The sequence below is a fragment of the Nanorana parkeri genome, unplaced genomic scaffold (genome assembly GCF_000935625.1).
Source record: "Nanorana parkeri isolate BGI_ZX_2015 unplaced genomic scaffold, ASM93562v1 scaffold1242, whole genome shotgun sequence".
In the NCBI taxonomy this organism is placed as follows: domain Eukaryota; kingdom Metazoa; phylum Chordata; class Amphibia; order Anura; family Dicroglossidae; genus Nanorana; species Nanorana parkeri.
The window spans coordinates 503,615-518,156 of NW_017307510.1; the positions used below are offsets into that span (position 1 = coordinate 503,615).

A 14,542-nucleotide genomic window follows, 5' to 3' on the forward strand; every position below is an offset into this window, starting at 1 on the left:
CCTGATCCATGGCACTTGTTTTCAGCGGCTCCCAGAAGAGGAATTTTAACGGGCAGATGTGCAAAGCACTTTGTGCTCCCCGTTCTAAGACGGAAATGTCGCTTTGGGATCGAATTTGCAAGGACAGGTTCACTTCCCCATAACCGCAACGTCTACTTCTTCTAATGGACTCCATGAAATAGCTGCAGCTTAAGTACTGTGAAGAGCCGGCTTTGCGCTGAGCTCGGCTCCCGTCCCTAACCCGGTCTATTTGAAGGCAGCGTTAAGAATCCAGGCAGGTGTAGAGATGCAAAGTATGCCCTGTGATGTATTGCTGTCACACATCAAGCTGGAAGACTTGTATAAAGGGAAGACATTACAGCCATGCGATGTAATAAGGGAGAGCCAGCGGGGTGCTCAATTGTACTGGGGGGGGGGGAGTACTGTATAAATAGCAGACATTAAGGACGGAAATGTCATTCAATAAATCACAGACTTAAAAAGCTATTTGCACTTCCAGGGAGTTTTAATGTGGCTGAAGCCAGAAGTACGCAATCGCTTCTTTAACCGTTCAGAGCCGGGTCTCAGCTTTCCTCATCCTGCTTTGTGAATATTGACTCTTAAAGTGACATTAAACCCTCAGATTTTTTAACATAAACCAATACTGTAATGTGCGCCTTACTGTAATCCATGGTAGTTTCCCTTCTCTTTGCTGCTCTTCCTTTTAAATCTGTATCTGTTCTCATGCTGGGCAGAACTTATGTTTTGCAGCAGACTGCCTTGTCTCAGGAATGGATACACGGTGTCTGTGTGAAGGTTCACAACCTGAGCCAGCACTACAGGAAGAGGCACTCAGCTGCAAAGGGAAGTTCTCCCCCAGCATGAGAAGAGATACAGATTTCAAAGGAAGAGCAGCAAAGAGAAGGGAAACTACCATGGATTACAGTAAGGCGCACATTACAGTATTGGTTTATGTTAATAAATCTAAGGGTTTAATGTCACTTTAACCCCTTAATGACCGAGAGGTCTTTTCGTTTTTTTGCACCCATGTTATAATCCACGTTTTAGGCCTGAAAATACTTTAAAACCCCCCAAAGCATTATATTATATTTTCTGAAAGCCAACATCCTGTAGAATAGAATGGTGGCAGTTGCAAATGTTTATGTTGCACGGCATTATTATTATTATGCAGGATTTATATCGCGCTAACCGTTTTACAATATAAAGACATTACAATCGCAATTCAAGACAAGATGGTAAGGAGGGCCCTGCCCCTGAGGGCTTACAATCTAAAAGTGAAGGGGGAAGTGATACATGAGGAGGTAGCCATGTGGGGATGAATGTTTGAGAATGTGAATGGTTGAGTGGTTAGGTTGGGGTGGGATAGGCTTCGCTAAAGAGATGAGTCTTTAGGGATCGCCTAAAGGCAGTCAGGGTGGGAGACAGACTGACAGGTTGGGGTAAAGAGTTCCAGAGGATGGGAGAGACACGAAGTCCTGGAGGCGAGCATGGGAGGAGTTGACCAGGGAGTTGGGAAGAGTGGACGGTTAGGGTGATACTTTGAGACAAGGTTTGAGATCTAGCCAGGGGCAGAGTTGTGGATGGCTTTGTAGGTGATTGTTAATATTTTGAATTTTATCCTTTGGGTGAGTGGAAGCCAGTGCAGGGATTGGCAGAGGGGGGCGGGGGTTGGAAGCCAAAGGTGTAACTCCAGCCAAAAAAACATTTTTTAGTTTTGCATAGCATAGGGAAGGGTCACGTTTGTTTTGCTGTCTGTTCCCCTTGTTCAGAAGATTTTACATCACTTTCCAGTAGTACCGCCCCTGCCACCAGCTATACCGGACTACAAATTCTAGCAATACTTTATACAACAATGCAGAATACCATCAGCTATCAGCTGTATAATGTTGCTGGGATTTGAAGTCCTGTATAGCTGGTGGTATTCAGCATTGCTCTATAATCATTATACAGCAGGGGTAGCCAAACTCCGGCCCTCCAGCTGTGGGTGGTGGAACTACAAATCACATGAGGCACTGCAAGATTCTCACAGACATGACTCCTGAGAGAGATGCATCATGGGATTTGTAGTTCCACCACAGCTGGAGGGCCAGGCTAACAGTTCTCCTAAATGACAGGCAGTTGCACAGCCGCCTGTGTGCGTCGGATCCCCGCACAGCCGCCGGCGCCGGTACATACAGCTGTCACTCAGTGTCACCGACTTTACTGCAGTTCATTGTACAAAGTTTTTTTTACAAAGAACCGCATTAAAGTCTGTGGCACTGAGTGACAGCTGTATGTAGTTGTGTCACTACACTGTGGGACCTGCGGGTGGCAGAGGCAAGGAGCGGGACTCAGGATCAACACTAATCTCAGGGGTGCAATCGGACCTCGGTTCCTAAGTATGGGTTGGTCATAAGTCGGGCGTTCGTAAGTCAGGGACTGCCTGTATAGAGAAATGTCACCAGCACACCAATGATCAATGAAATTAAATGTTCCATTTATTGAAGGAAAACAGTAGGTCCCCCTGCACTCCTTACAGCGCTTCCGGGCCCAGTGAAAATAGTGGTGCTTGCAGTGACAATCGCGGATGGCGCCGTGTACAACAGTCAATGTACAATAGAAATCACCAGCACTCCGTAAATGAAATTCAAAAACAGTCCATTTATTTGGACTAAACGTCACACACATCACATAATCCAACGTTTCGGGACCACGCAGGGCCCCTTCATCAGGGCAGAGATGTGACGTCTCTGCCCTGATGAAGGGACCCTGTGTGGTCCCGAAACGTTGGATTATGTGATGTGTGTGACGTTTAGTCCAAATAAATGGACTGTTTTTGAATTTCATTTATTGAAGGAACATCGCCATTTTTGAATGGCGATGTTCCTTCAATAAATGGACTTATTTAGTTTTATTTAGTTTTCAGTTTTTTCACGGTGCTGCAAGCACCCGCCTGTATATCAGGTATTTCTACCCGGTAAGGAGTACAAGATACTTGTTCTATGACTTTAAATTTAGTGCCCCAAAACACTTTATACATTTTTTTGTAAAATATAAAAGATGAGGTTACAACGAGTAAATAGATACCCAACATGCCCAGGTTAAAACAATTGTGTGCGTCTGTGAAACTGCGTCAGAATTCAGTACCCCAAAAAGTCCACAGACAACGCTTTAAAAGCCCCCACAGGTCATCCGTTTAGAGATACGTGCAAATATTGGCCCTAGAATTATTGCTCTCACTCCGGCGTGTGCGTGTGCAACGTGTAGCACAATCGTCGTTTTCGTACGTAGGCACACTCGACACATGTTTACGTGACGACACGTGTGCTCGCTGGGGTGGGGGGGCTTAAAAAAAAAATTTACATTATTTTTACATTTAATTTATTTACTTAAAAACGTTTTTTTTCAACTTTATCACATGGGGGGCTTACAAGCCCCCCATGTGATAGCATGTTGATGGTGACAGTTCCTCTTTAAGGTGATGCTGGGTGTCCAAAAGACCCCTAGTGTCACCTTTCCACTCTAACCCGCAAAGAAGCTGGGAGTGGCACGTAGGAGCGCAGACAGGGTATCGCTGAAGCAGGGCACTTTGCGAGATGAAGTGCTCCATAATGTGCAAATGTGGGGTGCATATGGACAGTGCGCAAATTGTTGGCGTTCTATAAATCCTTTATAATAATACTTGACGTTCTAGCAGGAGCTCCCAGGGAGGCTGAAATCATTTAACTCCATTTTAAGGTTCACTGCTGTGCCTCTTAAACTAAGGCTACCTTGATCCAGGAAGCCCTTATGCACTATTATGGATGGATATGTGTTATGCATGGGCTGCCTAGGGGCGCTAGTGCCATGTGAACAGCATCTATCTGCAGGGCCATCCCTATAATGAGGCAGTTGCCTCAGACATCATCTCATTGGGTTAATTGGGGTGGCCCTTTCCAGCCAGAGCGTTCCATGGTAGGAGCTCTTAGCAACCTGTGCTGCTCTGGCTGCCAACCAGTAACATGATTGAGCTGGGTGGGATGTCGTACAGAGGTACTGTGCAGAACATTCCCCCCTGGTAACGTTTACCTCTAGCACACTCCCCCTGTAATGTGCATGCCACCACCCAATCACAACCATCCCCCGCATTCTCAGGCGGCTTAAAGTGTAGGGACACCCCTGTCTGTCTGGACCTACGATGGGCAGAACTCTTCTACATGAAGCCCATAGTGAGAATGGGCCCTTACTGCTCGCACTGACCTAATAGGAAGACTTGGTATGTGTAAGGGGGGGAAGAATCAAAAAGTCTGTTTATAGGTAAATGGAGATTTGCTTTGAACTTCAGCTGCCTATGTCCAGATCTACTGACCGTCCTCCTGACACATGGAGGGAGAGACACGCACAGTGTGATGTCTCCATAGCTGTTGTTCTGAAGTTTAGGAAGTCTCTGTGGTTTTATCACACTTCCGTGTGCATAGATGTGAACCTCTTTCAAGCGCAGCATAACTCTGGCAACATTTGCCCGCCACTTCATCTTGTAGGACATTAAAGTAAACTGCATGACAAAGGAGACGGGCGGCATGACAGATTTCAGGTAATTCAGCTAAATTCAGCGCTGAAGGATGGATTGTGCTGTCATCAATGTACACACGTCTGCTCAGGCTTGGCTTTTCTCTTTTAGTCCCATTTGTTATTGTGATATATTCTGCAAGAGGCCTCGTAAAACATGTCAGACGGGTAAAAATTGTTTGACGCACGGCCGTGTCAGCCCGCCGCTATCCGGCGCCACCGCCGCCGCGGGTGGCTTTTTGTGTTAGCCACAGAAAGATCTTTTCGGTTTCCTGGTTTAGGGAACCTGGAAGGGTAGATATATATAGACAATGGGTATTCGTTCTGAGCCCTCATTCACACTAGAACCGGCCGGCATCCGTGCTGCGTGCAGGGCTGTATCACTCAGCACCCGGGAAGGAGAGGTGCTGCGTGTGATTAGTACGCAGCCCCCGTCCTTCTCTATGGGAATATGCAACCATACGCCCCCCTACGCTCAACCCAAGTGCAGCTCCGTACAGGTGCTGTTTCCTGGCTCGGACGCAGGCAGGATCCATTGTGTACGGACACCCGCATGGACATGCAGGGTGGATGAACATAGGGGGACATGCAGGGCGGATGAACAGGCGGCCGGGTAGTCCCATAGAGAAGGACGGGGGCTGCGTACTTATCACACGCAGCACCTGTCCTTCCCGGGACCAGAGCGATACGGCCGTGGACGCAGCACGGAGCTGTACGTGCCAGGCCATTTGTAGTGTGAATGAGGGCTTAAAGGAGAACTATGAGGTGAGTGCTTTTCACTCCCCTCATAGTTCTAGCCGACCTGTGACAATGAGACTGTCACAGGTCGGCTCAGTAGATCGGGAGGTGAGCGAACACATACCGGCGTTCGCTCACCTCTCGATCCTGTCACGGCTCTCTGCCGTGACAGGAGAGGGGCTGGATTCCCCCCTCCCCGCTCCGATCCGCTAGCGCTGACTGGCGGAACGGACGGGGGAGGGGGTGGGTACAGCTGGCTCTGCCTCTAGATAGGCAGAGCCAGCTGTCAGTCACGCAGCTGGGCGGATCCCGGCACAATTGTCGGGATCCGCTTCAGCTGCGGCGTCTCAGTATACCGCGAGCAGCTGCTCGCGGTATACTGAGCCTAGGGTGATGGGAGGACGCTAGTTTGTGTCCTCCCGTTACCCTCAGGAGAACTATGGGGAAAAGCCTTATCCCCCATAGTTCTCCTTTAAAGCCTAGTTCAGGGATGGCCAAACTCCGGCCCTCCAGCTGTGGTGAAACTACAAATCCCATGAAGCATCTCTCTCCGGGAGTCATGTCTGTGGCTGTGAGAATCTTGCAAAGCCTCAGGGGATTTGCAGTTTGGCCATCCTTGGCCTTGTTGAAGCCTTTGTATTTATTACTGCAATGCTGTTAGACTGGATTGCAGTAATAGATATTCTCTCCTTTATTTTTTATGGAAGTGCGCGGCAATGATCAAAATACCATGTGATCAGCGCATGCTGGAGAGTTGGACGACTACTCTCATACACAAGCATTGGCCCTCCCCTGCACACTGCTCTAATCAAATGGTGCTGCTCAGGCAGTGCAAACGATGTTGAGTCAAGCAGTATGCTGGGGGTTTACTGAAGAGTTGGGCTAGCAGTCGGACTTTTTGACCCCCCTTCCCCGCAAACACTCTGCTCTATTGAAGATTGCTCATGCTCTGCGAGCAGCATCATTGATTAGAGTAGTGTGCAGCAGACGTGTCGGACTGCTGGACACAAAGGCACACTTTCCCCATCACACTGCTCTATTCAACATCACTCACGCTCCCTGAGCAGCATCCATCATTGATTAGAGCAGAGTGCAGGGGGTGTGTCGGAGACCGGGGCCACTACTTTTCTATGAAAGCAGCGGTCTAATTCTCTAGCATTAAAGGAGAACTATGGGGTTAGGGCTTTTCCCCATAGTTCTCCTTAGGGTAACGGGAGGACACAAACTAGCGTCCTCCCGTCACCCTAGGCTCAGTATACCGGGAGCTGAAGCTCGCGGTATACTGAGACGCCGCAGCTGAAGCCGATCCCGACAATTGTGCCGGGATCCGCCCAGCTGCGTGACAGACAGCTGGCTCTGCCGTTCCGTTCCGTCAGTCAGCGCTGGCGGATCGGAGCGGGGAGGAGGGGAATCCAGCCCCTCCCCTGTCACGGCAGAGAGCCGTGACAGGATCGAGAGGTGAGCGAACGCCGATATGTGTTCGCTCACCTCCCGATCTACTGAGCCGACCTGTGACAGTCCCATTGTCACAGGTCGGCTAGAACTATGAGGTGAGTGAAAAGCATTCACCTCCTAGTTCTCCTTTAAGCCATAACAGGATATTTGAACCCTTGCTGCAGTACATAGTGTATAAAAAACAAAAAACAGAATGAAGAACATATTTATCATGGCATTAGCAGCCTACATGCACTGCAGTCATCAATTCCCAGGAGTCAGTTGGGCTTAAAGATACAAGCCCCAGGGCTGTCATCTTCATTCTGGCTTAATTCCCAAGTGAGTCACTAATTTGGCACAAGCATAAAGGATGTCAGATCAGACTCTGCAGACCTCGCTGGCCTCATGCCCTTTCTAGATGTCAGGATCACAGTGACGGCTCCACGATTACAATTTTGAAAGCAGGTTAGCAGTGGCAGCTCAGTGACCTGGAATAGGCACGCAGCTAGTAAAGTCTAAAAAATGTGCACTCCTCCTTGGCTTTCATCGCAACAAGTGACCCCATTGAAAGGTATTCCCTTTATTCCTGTTACGGTGATGACTCAAAATGTAGAATTTGTATCTTTCCGTTCCGGCGACAATGGTCACCAATGTCCCCAGCTGAGACACAGACAGATAAGGGGTTCTAACCTTTTCCCACCCCATCGCAAACTGAAAAACAAAATGTTGGATTTAGATACACTTTAAAGCAGCGGTTCTCAACCTGTGTGACCTCGGGACCCACATTTGTGCTTGGTCATTAAGTCGTGACCCAAGTCACGTGGAATGCACGGCATTGCGGTTCTGCGCATTCCGGTGCGAGCAATAGAACTGTGGGTGGGAGGTGCGTTTGGGGTGCCGTTCAAATGCCAATGCAACGCACATACTGCACCAGAATGTGACTGTGCGATTAACGCAGTGTACTAGTGTGAACGGGCCCTCAAAAACACTGACAGACTCACACGACTACAGACACAATCTCACAAATAAATACACACGCCCCAAAACATTTTTTTTTTGTTCGCATTTTAAGATCCACCCAGTCTCCCTAATTTACGAGAACTGGAGTGGATCCTCAGCCTGGGGTCCAGTGTGGGCTGCTTTGCTGTGACCGAGCTTCATCCATAGATGCATTGCTTGTACAGCTCCCTTGCACGCCCTGTAGAGGTGTCGGGAGCCAGAACGTGATGTCACTCCGGTGCAGGCACCTCTACAGGGCACATGTGGGGGAGCTGTAAGCAATGCACGTATGGATGGAGCTCCCTCGCGGCCATAGCCCCAGCCCACCTCAAGCTGACGCTCGGCACCGGGCAGCATATTTTGAATGGCTGCTTGGTGTGAAAACTGACAGTGCTGAGCTAGGGGGGAGGCTGAGGAGTCATTCACCTATAAAAGTGGAAAGCATCCGGTGACCCACTGAACGTGGGGTCGCGACCCACTTTTGGGTCACGACCCACCAGTTGGGAACCAAGGCTTTAAAGTATATTTCCAGGTTTGCAGCCACACTGGGATAACGCCCACTTTGTATTTGTAGCATGTTCGCATTCACATAGCATAACATAAGTTGCATAGAATACATTTACAAAATGCTGTTTACCTCTTTATGTGTTTAAAAATCCTACCTAACTTTCTCCTTCAATGTAATATTCCATTCAGTTTGAATGCCACCCTACCACAGCTACGTTGCAGTGCACCACAAGCACATAGCATGGGTTGTATTGCAGTGCACCAGAAGAAACAGTGCGAAAGGACGAGTGCCGTCTATAAATGCAGTAATGTGCGTTTGTCAACATGCCACAGCACATAGCATTGAATATGCCCTTGATCTGAAATTTTAAAAACGTTGCCAGTAGAGAATGCCATTTTCCTGTCCACACAGGATCCTTTCAATTTGATGTGTGATAAGTATGTGAGCAAGTCTTCCATGAAGGCGTGGAGGTCTTTTCAGGGATGAACTTCGGGCAAATACACCTGTATAAAGGCACCTGTTCCATTTTTCTGCACCTGTTCAATACAAATGTAAGTCTCTGCACATGGTGTGAACGAGTCCTTATTGCAAAAAAGAGGACCCATCATGGCCCAGTTTTAAACCAGCAAGCTATATATTCAAATCGTCAGCAGTAGAGTTGAGCCAAACCTGATCTAAACCCAAGCTCCTCCGTACCTGGCCTCCTTCCCTGCCGCTCAATCAGCTGCGGGTGGGGAATTCCTCGCCCACAGCTTGACGTAGGTAAAGTGCCGGGGTGCAGTGACGTGACTGACCTTTCTATGGTTACAGATCTGTATTTCATAAATGATAAAGACTAAATATGGCTATGTGGCCATATGAGGTAAATTACATCAGCACAAGCATCCTGCCCCTTTGTTTACATGCCAGTGTGGGGTGGGGAATGCCCAGCCTACAGCTGATTGGGTGAAAGTGCCTTGTTCGGGGGAGCTCTGGTTTAGTCCAAACCTAAGCTCCTCCCTAATCGACAGTAAGAAGATGTCAAAAACCAAAAAGACTAGTCCCTATTTTTTTTTTGGGGGGGGACTAGAGTTGACCTTCTTTCAGCTTAAGGGGCCATTCACACAGGCGTGCATGACCAAGCAGTGTAACCGTGTGGAGCCGCATCCTCCATAGTGAAGTATAGGCTTTTACATGCACGCCTGTCCCTCCTGGTGTCGGGTCTCTGCATGGGCGTGTGAATGGCTTCTTTAGCACAAATACAACTGATTTGCACAGGACATTATTATATACATTTGCCTACGACATGTAAGATATAGAAATTGCATGAAACAACAACTAATATGGCAAGCAGGGGCGTAACTAGAAATCACAGGGCCCCATAGCAAAATTTTGTATGGGGCCCCTTGATTGCTAGTTATGCCACTTGCAGAGCCCACCATAGACTCTATGGTGGGCTCTGCAAGGTCTCATTTGGGCTGCACGCCTCTTACCTGTCAGCGTTGTCCACCTCCGTGGTCGCCGCCGCCGGGCCCCTGCCTCCTCTTCCGTCCCCGGGCTCCGCGTCCTATCGACTGGCCCCGCCTCCTCTTACATCACTGGCCCCACCTGCTCTTAGATCGTTGGCCAGTGATGTGAGAGGAGGCGGGGTTGCTGTTAGGCGGGCCCGCCTCCTTCTTTACTGAAACCGCCGGTGTAACCGGCCTATTCTGCAGCATCTGCTGGCTGTCACTGACACAGCTCCGCAGCGGCTGTGAGGAGTAACGTTCTCCTTCACAGCTGCTGCTGAGCTATGTCAGTGACAGCCAGCACCCGAGACACCATAGCGACCCAGGCGGCCCACACGGCATCAGAGGGATGCCCTGGCCGGGCCCCCCTGTGCACTGGTGGCAAGGTGGGCTCAGAAGAGCTAAAATCCTCCCTTATCTCTGCAGGGGATTGAATGCACTTTATAATTTATACCAAGTTTGTCTAATGTTTTTTGTTGTGAAAGGTAGCGATTGGCCACCTGGACTCGGAGCTCCAGAGATTTAGACAAGCCACAAATTACCCGCTGTAGGTTTGCCCCGGCCGCCCGCCAGACCCAGTCTAGCATCATCCGCCGACGAGCTAGCACAGCTCTTTCAGCCCAAGTTTAATTTTCAGGCAACTTTGTCTTTGAAGTGGATTTAGCTGTCTCCGAATGGACGTTTTGCTTTTTATTGTCTGCGAGAAGTGGCTGCTCCTTCATAAAGAAGCGTTTTAATGCAGTTGCACCGGGCCCCAGCCTAAAGATTTGTAAATAAGACCCCATTAGAAGCCCCGTGATTGCGCCTACCATCGCTCCCAGCGGCCTTTTGTAATGTCCATTAACGCCTTTCCCCGCACGTCGGCTCTCATTTTCCAGGACCATTTAGCCAAAGCGCGCGATTATTTAGAAAGTTAATTCATGCATGCGAAGATGTAGCTTAAGTAATGCGAGGGGTGGAAGGTAAAGCTCCGAGGAGACCGCAGTCCTTTCTGTTGTTTAATGATCAGCCATAATTAACTTGCAAATTTGAAATAATTAGAACAAATTAAAGGTATTTAACTTCCCATCCCTGAAGAAAAATTCAAATTGCACCAAACTCTGCTCTAAATTATTCACAACGTGGAGGTGTTTTGCAGCGATTGTGTGTGTGTGTGTGGTTTTTTTTATGGCTGTTTTGAGTAATAGGAGCAATCTGTGTGCTTCTTTTTTCTTCTCCTTTTACCTTTTCCGCACCGTGTCTGCTGTCTTCAGATAGCGGCTCAGTTCAGCACACGGGGACATCTCGCCCTGTGAACATTAAGGGATATTTCCAAGAAAAGTTAAAAGCCTTTTTTTATTCAAACACTCTGAAAATTGTTCACGCATGCTTTATAATCTGTGGTACATTTTACTATATCCATATCTCATGTTATCCATACGCCATCTTGTAGAGCCGGTTCGCCAGCATTAGTAGGGAGCGATGAGGCTGCTTTCTAAGGGGAGTGATGTACCCTGTAAGGGATGTGATTCCCTCACAAGAAGTCTCTTCCTCCTAACTGTTCCTCGGTCGGAACCAAATCCCTCTGTCCCTCTTTTCTTAGCTGTCCCTGTTTTTGGGCTGATGTGCAGATCTCTATGAAAAGGTTCTATTTACCAACCTTTATTCTGCACTGAAACCTTAAAGGAGAATTATGAGGCGAGTGAAAATCACTAAGCCTCATAGTTTGAGCCGACGTGTGACAATGAGACTGTCACAGGTCGGCTCTATAGATCGGGAAGTGAGGGAACACATATCGCTGTTCACTCACTTCTCGATAATCTCCCTGCAGAGAGCCGTGACTGTCAGTCACCGCTCCCTGCAGGGATTCCCTCCCCTCTCTGATCTTCTAGCACTGAGTGGAGGAACGGACAGGGGAGGGGGCGCGGGTACAGCTGGCTCTGCCTCTAGATAGGCCTTTCACCACCGCCCCACCCTTTCACCACCGCCCCACCCTTTCACTACCGCTGTCCTTGCCTATCAATGATTCTCCTTGCTGTGTGCCGGTAATCTGCTCCCCTCTGTGTTCTTTGTGTCCTCTCTGATCCCTATTGCTCTCTCTCTGCCGCTTATTGGCAGAGACGGCACGTTCTGTAGGTGAGCATACTGCTGGTGCCCTATGGGGAGGATAAAGCGGCAGTGTGGGACAGGTTCAGGATGGCAAGCGGAAGATCATTCAATGTTTTTATATTTGCTGATCTTTCACTATCCTGAATGAACTCTGGAGTGGTCAGTACTGGTTACTCCAGTGTTCATTTATAGTTGGGGTAAATGGTGAACTGCTTTCCCTCTACCTCGTACCGGCAGACACAGCAGGTTGTGTAGGGTAGCATACTGCTGGTGCCCAGCGGGGAGGATCAAGCGCAGTGTGGGGCTGGTTTAGGATGGCGAGTAGAGGATCAGTAAATGTCTTATATTTACTGATCCCTCACTATTTTGAATGAACAAACAGCATGGAGCCGGCTTCCCGGCCATTGAGGAAGCCGGGCGGCGGGTAATGACAGCCCTCCAGCTGTGGGGAAACTACAAATCCCTTCATGCATCTGCCTCTGGGAGTCATTCCTGTGGCTATAATAGTCTTGCAATGCCTAATGGGATTTGTAGTTGCACCACAGTTGGAGGGCCGGTGTTTGCCCACCCCTGCTCTTGCCTTTTCCTCCCCAGCCTGACTGTTGCTGACCCCGCCCCTTTCATTCACTGGATTTCTGTTCTGTCAATCACGGAGGCTCAGCATCACATATGGTTGTTTATCTAGGTCTGTTTTCTGGAATCTCCCTCCTACCAGCCATAATCTGCCTGCATTGCATAGAGAAACACTATCATTGGGTCTAAAATAATTATATTTTAAAATCTCATTAGCACGTTGATAAAGTGGAGAAGGGAGGAACGAGGAAGCAAAATATAAACAGATTCAATGTCAGCTTTAATCCTCTCGTTTCTTACAGCCCCATGGGGCCTTCATCGGTAGGACTTCCGACTCCGCCATCCAGTAACAACAGCAAGAAAGTGCGCAGCCTGAACGGAACACACTCGGGGAGGAAAGTAGCGGAACTGAACGGGAACAAGTCCCTGATCCTGCCGCAAAGCAGCGTCAGTAAAGGTGAGAGAACTGAAAATAAATGTGTTAAATAGTTGTTGTTTTTTATCATTGAACAAAATGGAAAGTAAATGAAGAGAAATCTAAATCCAATCAATATTTGGGCTGACCCCCCTTTGCCTTCTTCCAATCAATATTTGGGGTGACCCCCCTTTGCTTTCTTCCAATCAATATTTAGGGTGACCCACCTTTGCCTTCTTCCAATCAATATTTGGGGTGACTTCCCTTTGCTTTCTTCCAATCAATATTTGGGGTGACCCACCTTTGCCTTCTTTCAATCAATATTTGGGGTGACTCCCCTTTGCCTTCTTTCAATCAATATTTGGGGTGAGCACCCTTTGCCTTCTTTCAATCAATATTTTGGGTGAGCACCCTTTGCCTTCTTTCAATCAATATTTGGGGTGCGCACCCTTTGCCACCTTCTAGGTACACTTGCACACAGTGTATGAAGGAACTCGGCAGGCAGGTTGTTCTGGGTACATCTCACAGAACTAAGCTCAGATCTTCTCTGGATGTCGGCTCCTCAGATCCTTCCGTCTCTTCCTGTAATCCCAGACAGACTCCATGATGCTGCTATCAGGGCTCTGTGCGGGCCCAACCATCACTTCCAGGATGCCTTGTTGTTCTTCATGCTGATGATAGTTCTTAATGTCATTGGCTGTATGTTTGGGGTCATTGTCCTGCTGCAGAATAAATTTAGGGCCAATCAACTGGAATTGTTACACTGACACATTATAGTACTTGGCATTTATGCACATAGACATACAATATATATCTGATGCTAGATCCACTTTAGCCACTTCATCTCGCATATCTGAACACCCCCTCAATGGACCAGAGCAGTTTTTACATTTCTGCTATCTTACTGTTCATTCAGCAATCATTTTTTCATTACTTAAAGGAGCACTATGGGGAGAGTGGCACTCTTCCCCATAGTTAGAGCCGACGTGTGACACTGAAGCTGCCACACTTCGGCTGTATAGATCGAGAACTGAGTGATCACATATTGCTGATCGCTCAGTTCCTAATCTTCTCCCTGCAAAGAGCCGTGACTAGCAGTCACGGCTCCTCAGCAGGGATTTCCCTCTTCCGTCTGTGTTCCTCCAGACCTGATTGGAGGGACAGACGGGAATGGGCCGACACAGCTGGCTCTGGCTCTAGAGAGGCAGAGCCAGCTGTCCGGTAGCAGGGTGGATGCCAACAATATTGTCGGGATCTGTCCCGGCCGCAGCGCGGCTCTGCGCTGTCAGCAAAAAGTTGGCAATAGCCCGCTATTTGTTGAGTTTTGGGTCACAGGAGGATGTTAGTGCTCACTTTAACCACTTCAGGACATTAGGACGTACCTGTATGTCCTGGTCTTGAAGTGGTTATACCATGCAACCATGATCTTTTTTCAGCCGGCTATTCTCTTTTTGTACAGGTGATCTGCGTGGCTGTACAGTCTGCATAGGTGTACTGCGTCACTGTGGTTTTCGAGGTCTCCTGCTCCTCTGGGGGACCTGGGAACGATACCAAGCAGTGGCCATGATGTTGGTATAACCACTTCAGGACCAGGATACAGATATATACTGTATAGATATAGATATATATACACATACACACACACACACACACAGGTAAAACTCAAATAATTAGAATATCGTGCAAAAGTTCATTTATTTCACTAATGCAACTTAAAAGAAAAGAGAAAGATATGAGACGGAACAATGCAGAAGAGCTGAAGGCCGCTATTGA

At 48.3% G+C, this 14,542-nt stretch overlaps 1 protein-coding gene across 1 annotated transcript in view; it reads left to right on the forward strand.

Annotated features, from left to right (window-relative positions):
* Positions 1-13,990, forward strand: part of KIAA1328 (KIAA1328 ortholog) — a gene marked incomplete at its 3' end in the record, with an annotated part of 110,210 nt that extends 96,220 nt beyond the window's left edge. The window contains exons 8-9 of the mRNA XM_018568776.1: positions 12,657-12,811; positions 13,916-13,990. Coding sequence (XP_018424278.1) covers positions 12,657-12,811; positions 13,916-13,990 — 230 coding nt within the window. The remainder of the gene's footprint in view (positions 1-12,656; positions 12,812-13,915) is intronic.
* Between the last annotated feature and the right edge of the window lie 552 nt (positions 13,991-14,542).